This window comes from Chlorocebus sabaeus, chromosome 21 (assembly GCF_047675955.1).
Source record: "Chlorocebus sabaeus isolate Y175 chromosome 21, mChlSab1.0.hap1, whole genome shotgun sequence".
NCBI classification, from domain to species: Eukaryota; Metazoa; Chordata; class Mammalia; order Primates; family Cercopithecidae; genus Chlorocebus; species Chlorocebus sabaeus.
The window spans coordinates 130,036,239-130,055,312 of record NC_132924.1 but is presented as its reverse complement, the minus strand read 5'-3'; the positions used below and the strand labels follow the sequence as shown (position 1 = coordinate 130,055,312).

General features: G+C 43.6%; 1 protein-coding gene across 2 annotated transcripts in view; it reads right to left on the bottom strand.

The window, feature by feature from the left end:
* Positions 1–19,074, bottom strand: part of DNAJB6 (DnaJ heat shock protein family (Hsp40) member B6) — an 84,386-nt gene that overhangs the window by 29,258 nt on the left and 36,054 nt on the right. For both annotated transcript variants that reach the window (XM_073009560.1, XM_073009559.1), the window contains exons 6-8: positions 6,974–7,105; positions 4,363–4,504; positions 3,729–3,799 (exon numbers count right to left, since the gene is read on the bottom strand). In XM_073009560.1, the coding sequence (XP_072865661.1) occupies positions 3,729–3,799; positions 4,363–4,504; positions 6,974–7,105 (345 nt within the window). The remainder of the gene's footprint in view (positions 1–3,728; positions 3,800–4,362; positions 4,505–6,973; positions 7,106–19,074) is intronic.

Here is a 19,074-nt window from a genome sequence, read left to right as displayed (position 1 = left end):
AGAGAGAATATGCCAATTATTTATTACTGTTGAATCCTCTGCAAATGAAAATGTTTCTAGTTCATTCTGTAGTGGTTAAAACAAGATCAGTATTCCCTGAAGAGAAATGATAGCTAGAAGGTAATCAAGACAGGATAAGCAGGCATTTTTAAAGCTTTAATTAATAAACAGAAACTAAAACGGATTGGAAAGACAATCATCCCACAATGTTCCTCAAGCGCTACCACACTGTAAGGAACATTTACTTCAGCACACCAGGTGCACAGGTAAGTTTAGCAAATGGTGACACTAACTCCACCCACTTCTAAAAGCTACTCACTGGAGGACATCCAAGAGGCAGAGCGAGTCACCCGTGATGCCAAGATTGACTGACATCTTTCAGATGATTTAAAACCCTGAGTTTCCAAAATCAAGCCTGGAATCTTTGGAGTTTAAAAAGCTTAAATTTTATAAAGGATAGAGATATAAGGAATAATCCATCACTGAATTAAACCAACGGGGGTTGGGGAACTACAAGGAATAGGAAAATAGGAGATGACAAAAACACAGATTATTGAGCATTCCAGACAAAAGGATGCCAAACAGCGATTAAAAAACTACAGTTTGGGTACAACATATACTGCTTAGGTGACAGCAGCACCGACATCTCAGAATTCAACACTATAATATAATGCATCCACGTCACTAAAAACCACTTACCTCCCCAAAAGCTATTGAAATATTTTTAAAAATTAAAGACTTTAAAAATAAAACTTAAGACTCTCAAACAGGGACATTGAGCACAAACCAAAGACAGCAGACGCATATCCCAGAATGGCTGGGACCATGTGGGGCCATGCACAACCAGGTATGTGCCGTTAAGGAGCGTTCAGCTTCCTATTTTCAAAGGCGCTTAACACTACAGAAAGTAAAGAGACGGTTGACTTTACCAGAAACTAATTTAAATCAAATGCTATTCTTATTCCAAGTCATCATTTACTTGAGTGATGCTGTCAATGCTCAAAGCCATTTCCTAACTTTTCAAAGCTGCTCTCATGCACACTTAAGACTGAATTCTCTAGGAATAATCTTAACAGGGTTTAAAAATCAAAGGTGTAAGATTTGACAGCAACAAATAGGTTTTTTATTCTATTAGTAACTTAATAAAATTACACTTCTATCAACGGAAGAACAGAATAAAAGTAATTTTCTCAGCCAGGCGCAGTGGCTCATGCCTGTCCAGCACTTTGGGAGGCCAAGGTGGATGGATCACTTGAGGTCAAAAGTTCCAGACCAGCCCTGACAACATGGTGAAATCCCACCTCTACTAAAAATACAAAAATTAGCTGAGTGTGGTGGCAGGCACCTGTAATCCCAGCTACTCAGGAGGCTGACGTAGGAGAACCGCTTGAACCCCGGAGGCAGAGGTTACAGTGAGCCAAGATCACGCCACTGCACTCCAGTCTGGATGACACAGCAAGACTGTCTCAAAACTTAAAAAAACAGTAATCTTCCCAAGTACAAATGAATGCTCCCTCCCCCTCAAAAAAAGTTTTCACCAGAAACATTTCTTAGGAGTCAAACATATTTTACCTGTAACACCATGTTGAGTAGACTGTTCACAGCCAGAGTTGCATGAAACACTCCACGAAGTCTAGAACAACCAAATGTATTCTAAACTTTTGCAGCACCAAAGCTATAGCAAACTGCTTCCTAGTTTAACAATTACAGGTCAAGACTTGTCTTCATTTTCCTGGTCTTTCTGGACATCCCTGGATGTCTCAAGGCTGCTGCACTGACTCATCCCACCCACTTATGAAAAATACAAAACCCTGAAGTCCAAAGTATCTACTTGAATTTCTCATTTAGTAACAAAGAAGCCACCCATCCTGATAGCATAAACAAAAGCGCGCTCTAGCGCTCTATGATCGCTAGTTGTGAGGTGGGACTTCCAACACTACAGGGCGCTGTCCGGCTTTCCCGCACGTGCCATGGCTGCATACCTACCTTATCCAGAGACACGAAGTGCCGTGTGCTGGGTTATTTCCGACACAACAGACAAGCACATTGCTCGTTCTTCTTCTTGTAGTTCAACTGTCCCCAAATACTTAACTGTTGCTATGCTTTTTTGAGCTCCTGTGAAATTCCTTAAAATATTTTTTACTTATTTTCAGAAACAGCACATCAGGTTCCTTAAACGCTCTGGCATATCCTAAGCAATCTCTATGCCCTTCTGCAAAGCCAGCACGGATGGAAAGCGCTGTTTGTCAGGGACCCGCCCGTCCTTCTAGCAGTTTTCACACTATTTAGTTCCAAAACAAAACAGTTTTAAATCCAGTCTAAATCTAGTTCAATATTCACTACAGCTAGGATTCTAGTTACCAATGGCAATCATGAAAAGTATTACAAACTGAGAAACAAAAGACCTTTATTTTTGCTCACTCCTAAATCATTCCATGACTGTCCCATGCATACTGTCCAGAAGTGATATTTTTTTTTTTTTTTTGAGATGAAGTCTCGCTCTGCCTCCCATGATCTTGGCTCACTGCACCCTCCACCTCCCGGGTTCAAGCAATTCTCCTGCCTCAGCCTCCCAAGTAGCTGGGATTACAGGCACCTGCCACCACGCCCAGCTAATTTTTCAGTAGAGACAGGGGTTTCACCATCCTGGTCAGGCTAGTCTCGAACTCCTGACCTCAGGTGATCCACCCGCCTAGGCCTCCCAAAGTGCTGGGATTGCAGGAGTGAGCTACTGTGCCCGGCTCCATAAGTGATCTTACATCAAATCCTAAAAACTAGAACATACTTTAAGAATGAAAAATTATACAATGGTTTCTTCCCTCTCCTGTAGAAATGTTACCATAATTAAATGTTTGATCAATTACTAAATCGCAACTTACAATATGAAAATCTTCATATACTTCAAATATACTGAAGAAAATGTCTACATGTAACTGAGGTGCGGCATAATAGCACGAAACGCTATTAAAGTGACACTAGAAGCCCAGGCACAAATCATACACAGACACAAAAAAGCTCCAGATCCCACTCAAGAAGAATGCACCAACACATTCGCATTTATTTTCTTTTTTTTTTTTTTTTAAAGCAAATGACAAAGACCCAGTTTACCAGCTTTACTTTTTTAAACCTAAGCTTAACATTACATATTTAAACAATTGTCAAAACTTACTAAGTTGCCAGCATTCATGCACAACTAGAAAACATCCTTAATTTATATTAAACCAGAAATGTATTACCATTAATGCATTAATATCTTTCACTACTAAATACTGAAAAAAATTGAAATTATTTCTGTAGAAGAATCGTCCTGGTAATGTTAACTTCACAGCAGGCCGACACTACGTGGCTCACATTTCAGACACAATGAAAAGCAGGTCCATGCTGGTGTTAGTGTACAATCTTGTCCTACACTAAAGAGTCAAGACTCACCTTGGAGTACGTTTAATAAAAAAGCAAAGTGCATACAGAGATTTACAACAATTTTAAAGACAAAAAAAATGGTCCTATTATGTGGTCCCAACAATAAACTCAAAAGTCTATGACAAATAGAGGCTCCGATGAGCTGTTTATAAATACTTTAGGTACAATTATACTGAAAGTCGAGTTCGTTTGAAATCTTCAAAAAAATGTTCCTGTTAATCCTCAAATGGTGCTTGTTATAGTTTAACATTTCTGTTAAGCGCGTGCGTTGAATTACTTGTTATCCAAGCGCAGCAGCTGCTCCTTACCATTTATTGTTAAGGACTTTAACTGGCCGTCTTCTTCAACTTCTACTCTTTCTTGACCATTCTCGACAATTCTGTAGGGAAAAAATTCATTTAAAAACCTTTCCGATAAAGTAAATACATGTGTGAGGGTAACTAAGTTTTTTAAGGACATTACTGAAATACACCATGAATATAAGTAATTTTCAGGCTGTAAAAACATGGCTGAAGCCAACCTGTGAACAATACGTCTTCCTTTCCTAAAACAGAATTAACCTGACAAAATAAATTGTCTCAAATACTGTACAGGTGGATGCTAAATACAAGCAGAGGCTATAAAACAGTAAAGGCTTTACTATTAAAGATTCTCCATTCAGTCATCTTAACAAAGCTGCAGAAACTTGTTACACTTAAGTTATTATCTTTTATTTACAACTTATCTTTTATTTACATTAAAGATCCCCTCTAATAAATCAACAGTTAAGTAAAATTGAAGAGGAAGAGCTTTAATTAATGAATTTGGAGAGAAGAAGATTTTCATGGTGCCAGATGTAGCACACAACAAGCGGCGCTTCACACTCTGGGAGACATGCAGCACGGCACCAGTGAAACATCACTCCCGCTTACTAAAAATATGAAATGCAGATTAGCACAGTACCTCTTTGTAGTGATTTTTCTGCCATTAACCATTTTAGTTGAAGTTGATATCGATTTGAAGTTGCCCATGCCACCACCACCAAATGACGTGGAAGAGAATGAAGTGAGGCCCCCATGACCTAGTGACCCAAATGAAGTAAATCCTACAAGGAAAACAGAAAAGAAAAATGCTTAGAGAAATATGTCAACTACTAATGCAAAGACAAGAGTTTGAAAATTCAGTAGCAGACTGTTTAATGTTAAGATGTAGAACCGATGAGTAATAAACCATGCAACTAGCAAGGCCTCAGCCGAAGTGCGGGGGTGCCCAGGGGCAAAGACTCTCTCAAATCCCTCAGTGGGGACTCTAGGGGAACGCGAGAGTGCAGCTTCTCACCCTCTCCTCACGCAGAGCCTCGCTGGACATGAGCAGCCTTTCCGACATGGCAAAGACCACCCCGGCTTGTGGGTGGTCTGCCTGGCACCATGCAGCACATGCGTTGTGTTAACGTGAACATTCTGGAACCGGGACCGGTATTAGGCTCCAACCAGCAGAGCAGCCTCAGTATCAAAGCTCTGTTTGCTACGGCATGGCTTGTAAACTCCACGGACTGTGATGGACACCCTTACCCCACAAGAACAGAATGTCCTCACCACCACAGAACAGCAAACCTAACCGGCTTCCCTTCTCTTTACCAAAGAACCACAGGGGATAAGAATCTAAATTATTAAAAAACTAAAATAACTGTAGAAAGACTACTATAAGCATCCATCTGAAAAACCTATGTCTCTATGGTTCATGGACACCATTCTCAATTATACATTATGGACACTGTATCAGTGCAGACACTGAAAAATTTCACAAGTCACACTAAAGCAAACCTATTTTTTTATATTAAAGCTGGTCTACTGGTTAGAGCTTAATACTTGTCCTGCTTCCAAAATGCTCACATTAACACAAATGACGCATACCTCTGAACATGATTCAATCATCTAAGGCCAGATACTGTCTAGTGCGAGTGGCGTACTGAAGAAATATGTGAGCCAGGTATGTTAAGTTTACCTTTTCTAACGACTTCACTGAAAAGCAGAAACTAGTGAAATTAATTGCAGTATTTTATTTAATACAGTATATCCAAAATATTTCAATTGGAAATACAAAAAATCAAATCATTTGTGATACTTTATACTGTTTTCCATGTTCCATCTTTGAAACCCAATGACTGTTTCACACTCCCGCTGATCTCCATTTGGAGCAGCCAGGCCTCCAGGGCTCAGGACCCACACGTGGCTGGTGACCACTGCAACGGTCTAGATCAAGCCTCGCTAAGTACTTATTCTTGTGATACTCTGTAAGGCACCTCAGAAGTGGAGAAGGCTTACACCCCTACCACACACACACACACACAGGAGCCACTGATTACTTTTAAAAAGGACTATTTATGTGGTATATTTAACTAGTTTTCTTAACCTGTGGTCAGCATATTCCATGGTATCTAATGAGAGGATCTGTTGAGGGAAAGCACATCAAAACTGAGGTCCAATCAAGCAGAATTCACTACTTACCTAGATGGCATGAGCACAATGTTAAAAGAAAATAAAATTCTGACTATTATGAAGGAACCCTATGTAACAAGCTCTCCCAATTCTTACCGTGGAGGCTTAAAAATAAAAATGAGAGCATCAAAACAGCAGCTCCAGGCCAGGAGTGGTGGCTCATGCCTGTAATCCCAGCACTCTGGGAGGCCAGGGCAGGTGGATCCACCTGAGGTCAGTTCAAGACCAGCCTGGCCAACATGGCAAAAACCCTGTCTCCATTAAAAATACAAAAATTAGCTGAGCCTGCTGGTGCACACCTGTAATCCCAGCTACTCAGGAGGCTGAGGCACAAGAATCACTTGAACCCAGGAGGCAGGAGGCTGCAGTGAGCCGAGATCATGCCACTACACTAAGAGTGGCACTTATTAAAAGTGAGACTCTGTCTTTTTAAATTTAAAAAAAAAAAAAAAAAGAGCTCCTCTGTGAAGAGAAACTGGGTAAGCTTCAGAGAAAAATGGGATGCTAATTCTTCAGGCTAAACTCACAGGTATATAATGTGTGTTTACAGACAGACTCGTATTACTCCAGTCTATAAGCTGTGTTTCCACTTATGAAGAGCTGCGTGAGCGAGGCTGACACTTCACTAGTGAGTAAGCCTGGCCTGGGCTGGTGTTAAGGCCTAGCCTTCGATTCCATCCAGTGGGACACTCCTGGGATGCTACCTATTTGCACACTTTTGTTTTAACTGCAAAGGAGGTTAGACAGCACGAAGGTTAGTGAGATTTCCCAAGTGCGTTACTTTCCACCTACTGACACAGAACATACTTTGCCCCTTTTTAACTAAGAATTTCATTACATTCTGGCCTTGATTATTATATTAAGAGAAGATTTCCAAGTACAACATTCTTAGGAAGATTAGGAGAAAATGTAGGTTATTAAGCATAGACTTGTATACCAAAAAAAGCTGGCAAATCTACAATGCTATTCTACGAAAGCAATGCACATATTTTAAATTACTCTAACTAAAAGAGTATTATGCTTATAAGTACTAACCACTGTTAAGATAACAGAAATTCAACCTAAGGATTTAATACCTGTATCAAAAGAAGAAAATCCACTTCCAAAAGACGGGAATCCACTGAACGCGGAGAAAAACGACCCCGTCCCTCGGCTTCTGCTTCCTCGGGGACCCCTTCGATTCCCAAAGAAGTCCTCAAAAGGGTCTTCTAAAATCAAACATAAACACACACTATGAAATCTTTTTTTCAAGTTTTTTTCCTCATGTGACAGCTACAGTAAGAGAAAATAGATGTTTGTAATATATTCAGGAACAAAAAACTTAAAGACGAGGTTGTAACAAAAGAGCTTATCTACAGAGTAACTGAAAGACTACCTCACCAACAGTTTCACCAACTATTTAATTCAACTAAAACTACAATACCTTATATCAAATAAATTACCAGACTTAATTTAAAAACAGCACATATACACATTCTTTATGGAGCATCAATATGCACTTCAAACTCAGCTCTTTTTACATCACTGATTTGAGGTTCTGTTAGATGCTGTTCCTGCTATGACCATTGGAAAAGTGAGAAAAGCTTTACACTGAGGCTGTTGTATTCTTTGGAGTCTGAGTTGCCTTCTCCAAAGCAATTCAGAAACAAACAGAAAAATGGATTACCCTAACATGCACATACACACAGAGAGAGAGAGAGAAGGAATGGTGTGGCCACGTAAACTAAGCGTAAATACCTGATGAATCTCGGCAAAGGAAATTCCTTTTATTCTAAGTGTGATGTCTCAAAAAACTTTTAAGGATTAGCTGAAATCAATTCTGAACAAATGTTAACCAGCAGACATAAGATTACGCCTGAAGGTGTCTCAACAGAAAATCACCAACGTGAGGAAGCATCACGCTGCCAAGTGGAAACACAAAATGCTCCTGAAAATCAAGATCAGAACTGACTGTTTTGTTTTCCTCTGTTGGTGTTATCAATCAATGCATACTTACTAAAAATTCATAAAGTATACAAAGCTTTTTAATTTACCTGGGTTCTGCATTAATTACTGTAATTTTTTCAGAAAACATGGGAAACCTGTGATAAAAGCAAGGAATCCTAATAGATGCATTAAGACATAAACACATGCAAGGTATAAAGACAAAGGCAAGCCACAACCAACTACAGAATTAGTATGGCCTATTTGCAGGCCAGAGTGACCAAAGAAGGGAGTGGATACATTCGAGTCACAAAGGTTAACAATAAATACCGCAGCACACAAGGATACAACAAAAAGCACTGAAATTAGGCAGAAATCGAGAATCATGAAGCACCTGAGGTTATGAACAAGAGTGACTTGATCTAGCTACTCTGGAGGCTGAGTGGGAGGATTCCTTGGACTCAGGAGTTTGAATCCAGGCTGGGCAACATAGCAACACTTTGTCCCTACTAAAGAAAATTCAGTGACTAGAGAAAAGCAGCACCTGAGGCTGACTCTGACCAGTCTGAAAGGATCGACGTACAGGTGGGCAGTCAAAACCCTGAGATGCTGGGTACCCCCAGGACCAGCAAATAGTACATAGTGAGGAGTAAAGGCTGAGGAAGCTTCTGCATAGCAGAGAGGACAGAGGTCCACACCGGACTATTATAGAGCTCGTCGGAATGAAACTGGTCAATCGGCTTTACCCAATGCCAAGCCCAAAACATTGAGTCCCAAAGAAAGAAACACTGGGAGAATTGGTCACTGGTTACTTTTTGGAAGACAGAAGAGGAAGAAGGCATGCACGACCAGTGCCCGGACACCCCATGCACCAATCTGCCCCTCCGCCCACAAGCCAGCGTGAGGTGGAGACCTAGAGGAGGAATGGCAGAACAGGGATGCCAACAAGAAGTTACTCAAACTGTTACTGACTGTGCAAGTTACCGCCCACATTCCACAGTCAATGCCCCCCACCCATAAAAATAAGAAGACGGTCATAGGTACTTTGCAAACAGACCTTACTGTCCCCCACTGTTCTACTCAAAGACAAGAAAGAACAAAAGCAAAGATGTTAAATCATAACCTTGTATCTAAAACTAGGAACATTTTGTGAATTTCTCTAGGACACAAAAACTGCATCCAATTCAAATAAAATCCAAGCATTCTATTTAGTAACTTTCTACTTTATAGCCATAGCCTGCACACCACTGGGTCACATACGTTATCTGACATATCTACAATATATCCTCCCAGGTAAAGAAACAAACATTACAAATACAGTTAAAACTGATTATGCTACGGTAACTCTCTTCATCTCCGCTAGGAGGTGATCCTTAAAAAGCATTTCCAGGAGGCCACAGTAGCTCACGCCTATAATCCCCGCACTTTGGGAGGCCGAGGCGGGCAGATCACTTGAGGTCAGGAGTTTGAGACCAGCCTGGCCAACATTTTGTACTAAAAATACAAAAAGTTAGCCAGGAGTGGTGATAGGCACCTGCAGTCTCAGCTACCCAGGAGGCTGAGGCACGAAAACTGCCTGAATCCCAGAGGTGGAGGATACAGTGAGCTGAGATCGCGCCACTGCACTGCAGCCTGGGCAAGAGAACACGAGTCCATCTCAAAAACAAAAGGCATTTCTGCATTACCATAAATTGAGGACATTTGCATATATCTGTAGTTTCAGCTCCTAAGGAGGCCAAGACAGGAGACATCCCTGGAGGTCAGGAGTTCAAGACCAACCTAGGCAACATAACAAGACCCTTTCTCTACAATAAATTTAAAAATTAGCCAGGTGTGGTGGTACACGTCTTTAGTCCCAGCTTCTTGGGAGGTTGAGGCAGAACTGCTGAGCCCAGAAATCCATGTTTGCAGGAAGCTATGATCACACCTGTCAACAGCCACTGCACTCCAACCTGGGTAAGAGTGTGACAGTGAGATCCAAAGAAAAGCACTCGTGTGGCCAGTCTCACTGTCCATACCTGAGTCCCTAAACCAAGTTACTTTTACACACTCTACAACGTCTATATCCTTCTGCAATTTCCCATTTATCAATGTTAACAGATTGGTTTAGTCACAGTTTCTTTAAATCCATGGCAACTAAACCCTTAGAAGTTGTCCACAAGGCATTGAGCTTTTGGATGCATCTTGAACCAGTGTCTGAGTGATAGCAGTACTAGTCAAGTTATTTTAACTGGTTTCAATTCCAGGCTAAATTAAGATGAGGACATTCATAATTACAAAATCATTATCTACAGAAGCTACCTCAAAAGCTGGTTGAGTAGTATGTTATGAGAAGGCCAACGCATTTCAGTTCCATTTGCTTGTATGAAAAAAATCTTTATCTTGTTTATTTCTCTACTGACATTTTATAGCTTAAATATAATTTTTTACAATTCAGGTATGCACTGAATTTTAACTTCTATAATTTCAAATATTAAAATCACAAGTTACCCTAAAAATGACGTCTCATTTATAATACAAACAGTGTTAAGAAACATTAAAATAATTTCAATACTTATAACTATATATAGTTAAAAGTTGCCACTTGGGATCAGACAAGTCCTTATTTCAAGGAAGAGCTACTTATCACGTGCTGCTTTCTGTCGTTTTGAAAAGCAACCTAGAAGTATGTATTAAGCTTTTAAAACCTTCAGCCCCCAAAATAAGACCAATATTTTTATTATAAAAACCTTCAACCCAGCAATTCTACGTCAGGGAACTCAACTCATCCCAAACGCAGAATGAAGCTGCTGAGTGTGCAACTGTTACTGATGTGAGAATAACCATGTAGAGGCGAGCAAGCCTGTGAAATGCAGACTTGGAAGTGTTCCTGGCTAGCAGAGCTGGAGAGAGGCAGGGAGGCCTGTGGGCATCCTAACTATACAGAACGTGCTACAACGCTCCCATGGGGCTCCAACTGGGGGCGGAGGGGCAAGACCTCCTCCTCACACCTCACTCCCATTTTCAAATTCTTAAACCCAGCATGTGTTATTACTTTTGGATTATACTGATCATACTTTTATACTTTAGAAATAAATCTTAAGACACTTGTTAATCAAATGTGCTAGAGACTTCTTTTTTACTTTACCTCACCAGAAAGAACCACAACCAGTGAGGTGCTTGCTTAAGGCAGGCACAGGACCACAGAATGGGCAGTGGAAGAAAGTGGCTGTGTCCACAGAATCAGTTACAGGAAAGAGGACCATCAATGCTTGGAGTATTTCCTGCTTATTTTGTGACCGGTATTTGTCATATATAATCTATGCATGTTATAGTTAAGCACGTATCAGTTTTCTTCCCTCTCTTACTCTATTACATAACATACACATACTGCCTATTAAGTTACCCCGTATCAAGGAGAACCATAAGTATCACAGGGGAATGTGACCTCCACTAGGCAAGCGGCTAGTGTGCTTTTGGTTGTCTGTAGGATAGTGGTATCATGTTAGGTGGCTATGACCTTGCTCGTCTTCACTTGAAGATTAAGCCTGAGTTAAGGAAACGCATATGGGTGCCAAGTTGACAAGAGATGGACACGTGGTTGATTTCATGTTCAGGTTGACTGGGCCATCCATGCACAGAGTTCCCAAATATTGAGCCGAACATCCTTCTGGGTGATTCTGGATGAGATTAGCATTTGGATCGGGAGACTGGTAAAGCAGGTTGCCTCCCTAATGTGGATGGGCCTCATCCAATCACCTGGGGGCCGGGGATCCCCACCCCACCCCACCCCACCCCAGGGGAGGAGCCTGCTCCAGCTCTGACGGGTTTTACTGGCTAGCCTCCACAGTGGTGAGGGTTAGAGTCTTGAGCACCTTCCTTGTAATACACGTTTCTCCCCCACTGGCAGTTTCTCTAGACTCACGCAGATTATGCAAAGCAAAACATGTATGCTCATCAATCTTTAGAAGCATCTCTTTACATGGGTCTTCAAACCTTAACTTTGTATCCTGAGGTACAAACATTACTTGAAACAGACTGCATTAGGATTTAACTCTTGAGGACTAAGTTCTGATTTTTTATCTTGCCCAAATTCCTAAGGGGCCTGGGAATCGTGTCCTACAAACCATCTGAAATTGTCCTTGAAAAGCCGTCCTTTGTGGGGGAAAATGTGCATCTATCAAGAGTCTATTCACGTAGCTAGATCTTTTTCTTCCAGGCCCTCACAATCCTGAAGAGATTAACTCAAAGTCTAGAACATGTTAAAGGTCTGAAAAGGAAACATCTGTCATCTATTGTCTCTAAGGGCAGCCACTATGAGACTTCAAAGGAACCTTCTCCACAATCTTATATCTTAACCTGAACTTTTTTTTTCTATGACCCAGGTCTTTAGACAAACTCAACCAATTGTCAACTAGAAAATGTTTTCATTCACCAACAGTCTGGAAGCCCCCTGCTTTGAGCTGTCCTGCCTTTCTGAGCCAAAAAATGTCTTCTCCGCCCCCAAGATGGAGTCTTGCTCTGTCGCCCAGGCTGGAGTGCAGTGTCGCGATCTGAGCTCACTGCAACCTCCACCTCCTGGGTCAAGCAGTTCTCCTGCCTCAGCCTCCCGAGTAGCTGGGATTACAGGCGCCTGCCACCCCAACTGGCTAATTTTTATATTTTTAGTAGAGGCAGGGTTTCACCATGTTGGCCAGGCTGGTCTCAAACTCCTGACCTCAACATCCACCTCGGCCTCCCAAAGTGCTGGGATTACAGGTGTGATGTGATTGATGTCTCATGCCTGCCTACAATGTATAAACCCAGCTGCACCCTGACCACTTGGACACATGTTCTCGGGACTCCTGAGGCTGCGTCACCAGCATGGTCACTTATATTTGGCCCAGAATACACCTCTTCAAATATTTTACACAGTCTGACTCTCTTCAGTGACACTCTCTTCATTTCCATGTTCTGGGCATGGTATAGCAAGAGCTTCTTTAAAACCTTGCAATACCATGCTATTCCCTGAGGAATACTAAGACCAATTCACGAAGGGGACCATAACATTAACGAGATACTAAACCAACAATCTAAAGAACAGTCACAAATGTATGAACAAAAAATATATATACAATGAATTGAACAGTGTGAGAAAACTGACCACAAAACACATGTAACATTTACACACATACAAACTTGAAAAACACTGAGGAAGTGGAGAACATGTTTTATTTATTTATTTATTTATTTATTTATTTATTTTTTATTTTTTATTTATTTATTTTTTTGAGACAGAGTCTCGCTCTGTCGCCCGGGCTGGAGTGCAGTGGCGGGATCTCAGCTCACTGTAAGCTCCGCCTCCCGGGTTTATGCCATTCTCCTGCCTCAGCCTCCCGAGTAGCTGGGATTACAGGCGCCCGCCACCGCGCCCGGCTAGTTTTTTGTATTTTTTAGTAGAAACAGGGTTTCACCGTGTTAGCCAGGATGGTCTCCATCTCCTGACCTCGTGATCCGCCCGTCTCGGCCTCCCAAAGTGCTGGGATTACAGGCTTGAGCCACCGCGCCCGGCGAGAACATGTTTTAAACCCACACATTTTCTCTGAGCTTTACCAAGCATGAGAACCTGACGGAACAGGAACAGCTTAACAACAAAGCGAAAGGGATCCCACCAACCGCTTTCATCTCACAGCAGCACAGCGCAGGGCAGAACTAAGCTCGCCCTTCCTCAGCACACTCCCACCCCACGGCCCAGGAGAGCCCTGCTGTCATGATTTCACTGTCAACTCCCCAAGTGCACAGAAAAGCTGGAACAAAAAGATGACAGCAAAACAAAATTGAAAAAGCATCATGGCTATTTCAAACAAAGGACAATATCACTCTCTCCTGAAGTTCCAAAGCTAAAACCTAAACAGCCACCCTCAAAAGTGAGAAACGCTTGAGATTCAAAAGCCAAGCATGAAAGACACAGACTCCTCTCCTCTCCCAACTCCTCTCAAAACCAGGCACTCATTTACTACAACTCGCGTGTTTTGATGGTGTCACTCACATTTTCTGAAGCAGCAAATAACATAACTGTTAGGAATGTGGAATACAATATGCAATGGCAATAAATGAAGAACACGACCAGAGCTCTGCCCTGAACTGCACACCCTGAGAACCGGGCTTCAGTGTTTCTCTCCACTGCCGAACCAGCACCTAGAATAGTGCCTGGCACTAAACAGCAGGCACACCATATTTGTTAAATGAACACCACTATTTTCAGCTTCCCATACAATCGTTTTGTATTACAAGTATAATTTCTAATTACATCCTAGGTCTGGTTAGAGCAATCTGTTTCCCAAAAGTTACAAAAATCTATCAAAGTCAAAGAATCCACAATACACTGGAATCAAATTATTCTATTTCAAACACAAGAAGGCCAACATGAGATGAGGAACCCTGGCGTCAGGAGGAACGGGCCTCCTCCCAACCACAGTCCTCATTCCTCAGGGAAGAAACCACCAGAACAGCAGCAGGCTCCGGGGCTCTTTTCTGAGCCCTACTCGCAGATGGCCGATTCATCTGTCCTTCACCGTCACACATTCCACCTCACTGTCCCCTACACCATCATACTTCCTATAAATGCTGGTATTCCCTAAACCTGTCAAAGCCCAACATAGTCTCAGCTCTGCTGCAGCCTCAAGTTTAAACCACTCTTCCTACCTCTTGCACCTACAGTCCCAGAACATCTCCTCCTGGGAGCACTACAGACACGGCAACTATCTCAATCTCTGGAGTTGTCCACAAGTTCACCAGGGACCAAAATCCCACTGGAAACAGATGATGCGAAAACCCACAAACCGACAAAGGACTCACGCAACGTCTTGCTCAGATGACTGTCATGCCAACAATGTGAACCAAACACTATACAAAGACCTGCGAGGGGGACCAACACCACAAAATACAGGGGAGGAACCACCAAAGAAACACTGCACACAAACTGCTATGGCATGGCTCAAGCCTTCTAGGGGGGTAGCCAGAGCCTCAGTTCTCACAGCAGAGAAAATTCTCAAAATAACCGTTTCAGGGAACCATTTCCTTTCCCTATTTAAGGAAGGAGATCAGAGGAAACAAAGGTCCTAAAATTACCAAATGTGTACTGAAAAACAGCACAGAAGAAGCTGCAGATCACTAACATGGCACCATCCTCACTAGCCAGAATAATTTTAAGTAGAAATGAAGGGCCTGGCACGATGGCTCATGCCTGTAATCCCAGCACATTGGGTGGCTGAGGTGGGTGGATCACCTGAGATCAGGAGTTCAAGACCAGCCTGATCAACATGGAGAAACCCTGTCTCTACTAAAAATATAAAAGTAGTCAGGCATGGTGGCGCATGTCTGTAATCCCAGCTACTTGGGAGGCTGAGGCAGGAGAATCACTTGAACTCGAGAGGTGGAGCTTGCAGTGAGCCAAGATCGCACCACTGCACTGCAGCCTGGGTAACAGAGTCAGACTCCATCTCAAAAAAAGAGAGATACTTCCAAAACCCAGCTCTTTCTCAACATGAGGAGTTCTCAAATATGCACACAACCATATATGGGTTTGGCATCGTCTCCAAGAAACTCTCACCAGATGAGGGGAAGAGCGTGCAGGGACACCGGGTGGGACTGCCCGCTGCTTCATGGCCATGTGAAATTACACACAAGGATGGTTCCAACAACTTTAGCCAGAAACCAGTCTTGTACATCACGGTTTCGTTTTTTAATCTTTTTTTCTTAAATTTTTAGAGACGGCATCTCATTATTTTTCCCAGCTTGGACTCGAACACCTGGGCTCAAGGAATCTGCTACCTCAGCCTCCCCAGCTGCTGGCATTTTGGGGGTGCACCACCACGCCCAGCTTAATATGTGATGTTTTTATGCGTATTTTAAAAGACTCCTTAACGTCTTCTAAGTGACCTGTGTGTAGGTGTGCATGCGTATGAACTCTGTCCTTAAGTAATCAAAGAACACTCATTACAAACAAACTGCTGTAGCGCCGTGCAATGACAGTGGGTCCAGGTCACCAGCACACACTGATCCAATCTGCTGTGCCACTCCCATGCCTGTACTTGACCCCTAACTTCTAGCTCTCATTAACATGTCTAACTCTGGCCAGGCGCGGTGGCTCACACCTGTAATCCCAGCACTTTGGGAGACCGAGGTGGGCAGATCACCTGAGGTCAGAAGTTCGAGACCAGCCTGGCCAACATGGTGAAACTCCATCTCTACTAAAAATACAAAAATTAGCCAGGTGTGGTGGTGGGCACCTGTAATCCCAGTTACTTGGCAGGCTGAGGCAAGGGAATCGCTTGAACCTGGGAGCCAGAGGCTGCAGTGAGCTGAGACCGTGCCACTGCACTCCAGCCTCGGTGACAGAGCAAAACTGTCTCGGAGCTGGGGGTGGGGGCACATGTCTAACTTTACAGGTTCCTCCTTTCACCTTTCAAAATTTGCTGCTTGGCTGTGAATTTCAAAGACTAGCACAAAAATCTACCCGCTAGAAATATGATGTTAAAGGTTGAATCATGCCCCCCAAAAAAGATATCCTAATCCCTGGTACCTGTGAATGTGACCTTACTTAGAATAGGTTCTTTGTAGATTATCAAGTTAAGATGAAATCATTACAGTGGGCACTAATCCAATATAAATGATGTTCTTATAAAAAGGGGGAACTTGTGGCTGGGCCCAGTGGCTCATGCCTGTAGTCAGTACTTGGGAGACTGAGGAAGGAAGACTGCTTGAGCCTACCAGTTCGAGGCCAGCCTAGGCAACAGAGTGAGACCCCTGTCTCTAAAACATTAAATCCAATGGACACAGAGACAGACTCAGAGAAGATGATGTGAAGATCGGACGGGCCATCCATCTGCAAACGCAGAGAGAAGAACAGCTGGGAAGGGGCCTGAAGCGGAACAAGACACACCTCAGAGCGGGACGGGACACACCTCAACCTCAGAGACAACCAGCCCTACAGCACCTGGGTCGCACAGCGCCAGCCTCCAGGACCAGGAGATGATACGTTTTGGTTGTTTAAGCCCCCGGTTTGTGGTACAGATCAAACTCAGAGACCAAAGGCTTTCAGGGTCTGTGCTCTGGCTTCTAGTGATGCCTGGCCAGTGCTTCAGGACTGCCACCTCCCTCTTTTGCTTCTTCAGTTCTATCTCTGAGGCAGCTGAGGTCATCTGACCAAGGACAGTATCAAGGCATTAGAGGAAACCATTTTATTCTAGATACCCTGTAAGTCAGTCCAGCCCGGGCAGCTCCTTGACACTTTATGGTGGTGCCGGCAGCACCCCAGCTCTGGTCCACTGTGCTCCTCCTCACTCAGCAGCTCCTCGCACTCCTCATTGAGCTCCTCTGTGCCCCTAGGGCTGGCCCCGTCCTTGCTGGATATGAGCTCCAGCTCCTCACTGAGGGACTCACCCAGGCCCCAGTTATATCCTGTGCAGGCCTCACCCTCACTGGAGTGCCAGGTCCTCACTGGATATCATCACATCCAAGGCCTCACTGTTCTTTTCACTGGGGCTGTCCCCTGTGGCCTCCTCCATCCCGGGCAGCTCCACTAACTCCTCACTAGGCTCCAAGTCCTCACTGGCCACTTCCTCACACCCTGGGAGAGTAAAATGACTGACTCACCACCATTATTTAATCACATGTCAGAAAGTCAGGTTACTATCCTCAATGCACTCATTTTTCCTCCAAAAAGTCTGCTTCCCTTGGTGCTACATACCACAGGACTCCTCCTCTATTGCTACGGAGCATCATTCGTACCAGAGTGATGCTTTACAAAGGAAAAACTTTGCTGCACTGCTAAAATAAAAGGCCTCTCTGGAAACCCTAAAGGTTAGCTTTGGCTTTCCAAGAACATAAATAAAACTGTGAAGTTAAACCCACAGACTTTTCCCAGATGCTAATGCCTGCTATGACTAACGGGATCAAAAGGCACTATTATCCGGTACCCTTTCTTTCCTTAGAGCATCACTTCACTGAGCAACGGGGTCCTCCAAGAATAACATAAAGAGATCATCCTAATTCAAACAGGTCCACTGCCTATTAATTAACTTTCCTGATTAACATTTTGACAAGAGCTCATTTTCACGTGCTCCACATTCTGGAAATTTCAAGTCACCTAGCCTCAGCAGTTCTGATTGTACCTCCGATTCAGAGGCAGCATTCCTTTCCAGGCTGGTGCCTGAATCCGCTTCCACGGCCTCTCCTGGAGGGCTTCTGCTGTGAAGGACGGGTTCCACAACCACAGGCCCCAGGCCCAAGTCTCCTTGGCCACAGCGTGACAATGAGCAACTGCCTGGTGCTCAGACACAGACCTGGATACCGTGTGTCCAACACCCGGCACCCACTTCACCCTTCCCCACCTATCATGAGGGAGGTCTGAAGTACAGCAGGGGTTCTACATTCTGATAAACGTGAAGTGCAGCTCAGAAATATCTTACAGCAGATTTTAAACTACTTTTTTGTCACATGAAAAATACACCAGGTCTAGTAAATATGATTTATCAACAGCAGTCCCCAACCTTTTTGGCACCAGGGACTGGTTTCATGAAGGACAATTCGTCCACAGAGCGGGAGGTGGGATGCTTTCAGATACTGGATTCTGATAAGGAACGCGCAACCTACGTCCCTCGCATGTGCAGTTCACAACAGGGTTCGTGCCCTCATGAGACTCCAATGCTGATCTGACAGGAGATGGGGCTCAGGCAGTAATGCTTGCCCGCCTGCCCACCGCTCACCTCCTGTTCCTAACAGGCCAGTTCGTAACAGGCCATAGACCACGGTGTTGACCCCTGAACGACATCATTAATAGGCAGAAATCCCTCTCGCTCTGCATCCACGCCCATCTACACTAAACACGCCACCAGCAGGTTGCACAGTGACTACATACATACAGTAGCCACAGAGTAGCAGCTTCTCCTGTGTGTAAATCCTGAGAGCCTGAAAATGGAAGTCATCTAGAACACCTGCAAGAACGGAATGAACAAGCACCACTGCCACACACATCATGGGAAACACAGGGTACCTAGTCTTAAAGCAGGTCTGTATGCAAAATGGAGCATTTAACAGTGCAGCGTTTCAGTAAGATTAGCACCTCTCTCCTTGACTAGAGGTAAAAACTCCCATATTCACTCATATCTAATTAAATCTCTACACGTGGCCAGGCGCGGTGGCTCAAGCCTGTAATCCCAGCACTTTGGGAGGCCGAGACGGGCGGGATCACGAGGTCAGGAGATCGAGACCATCCTGGCTAACATGGTGAAAC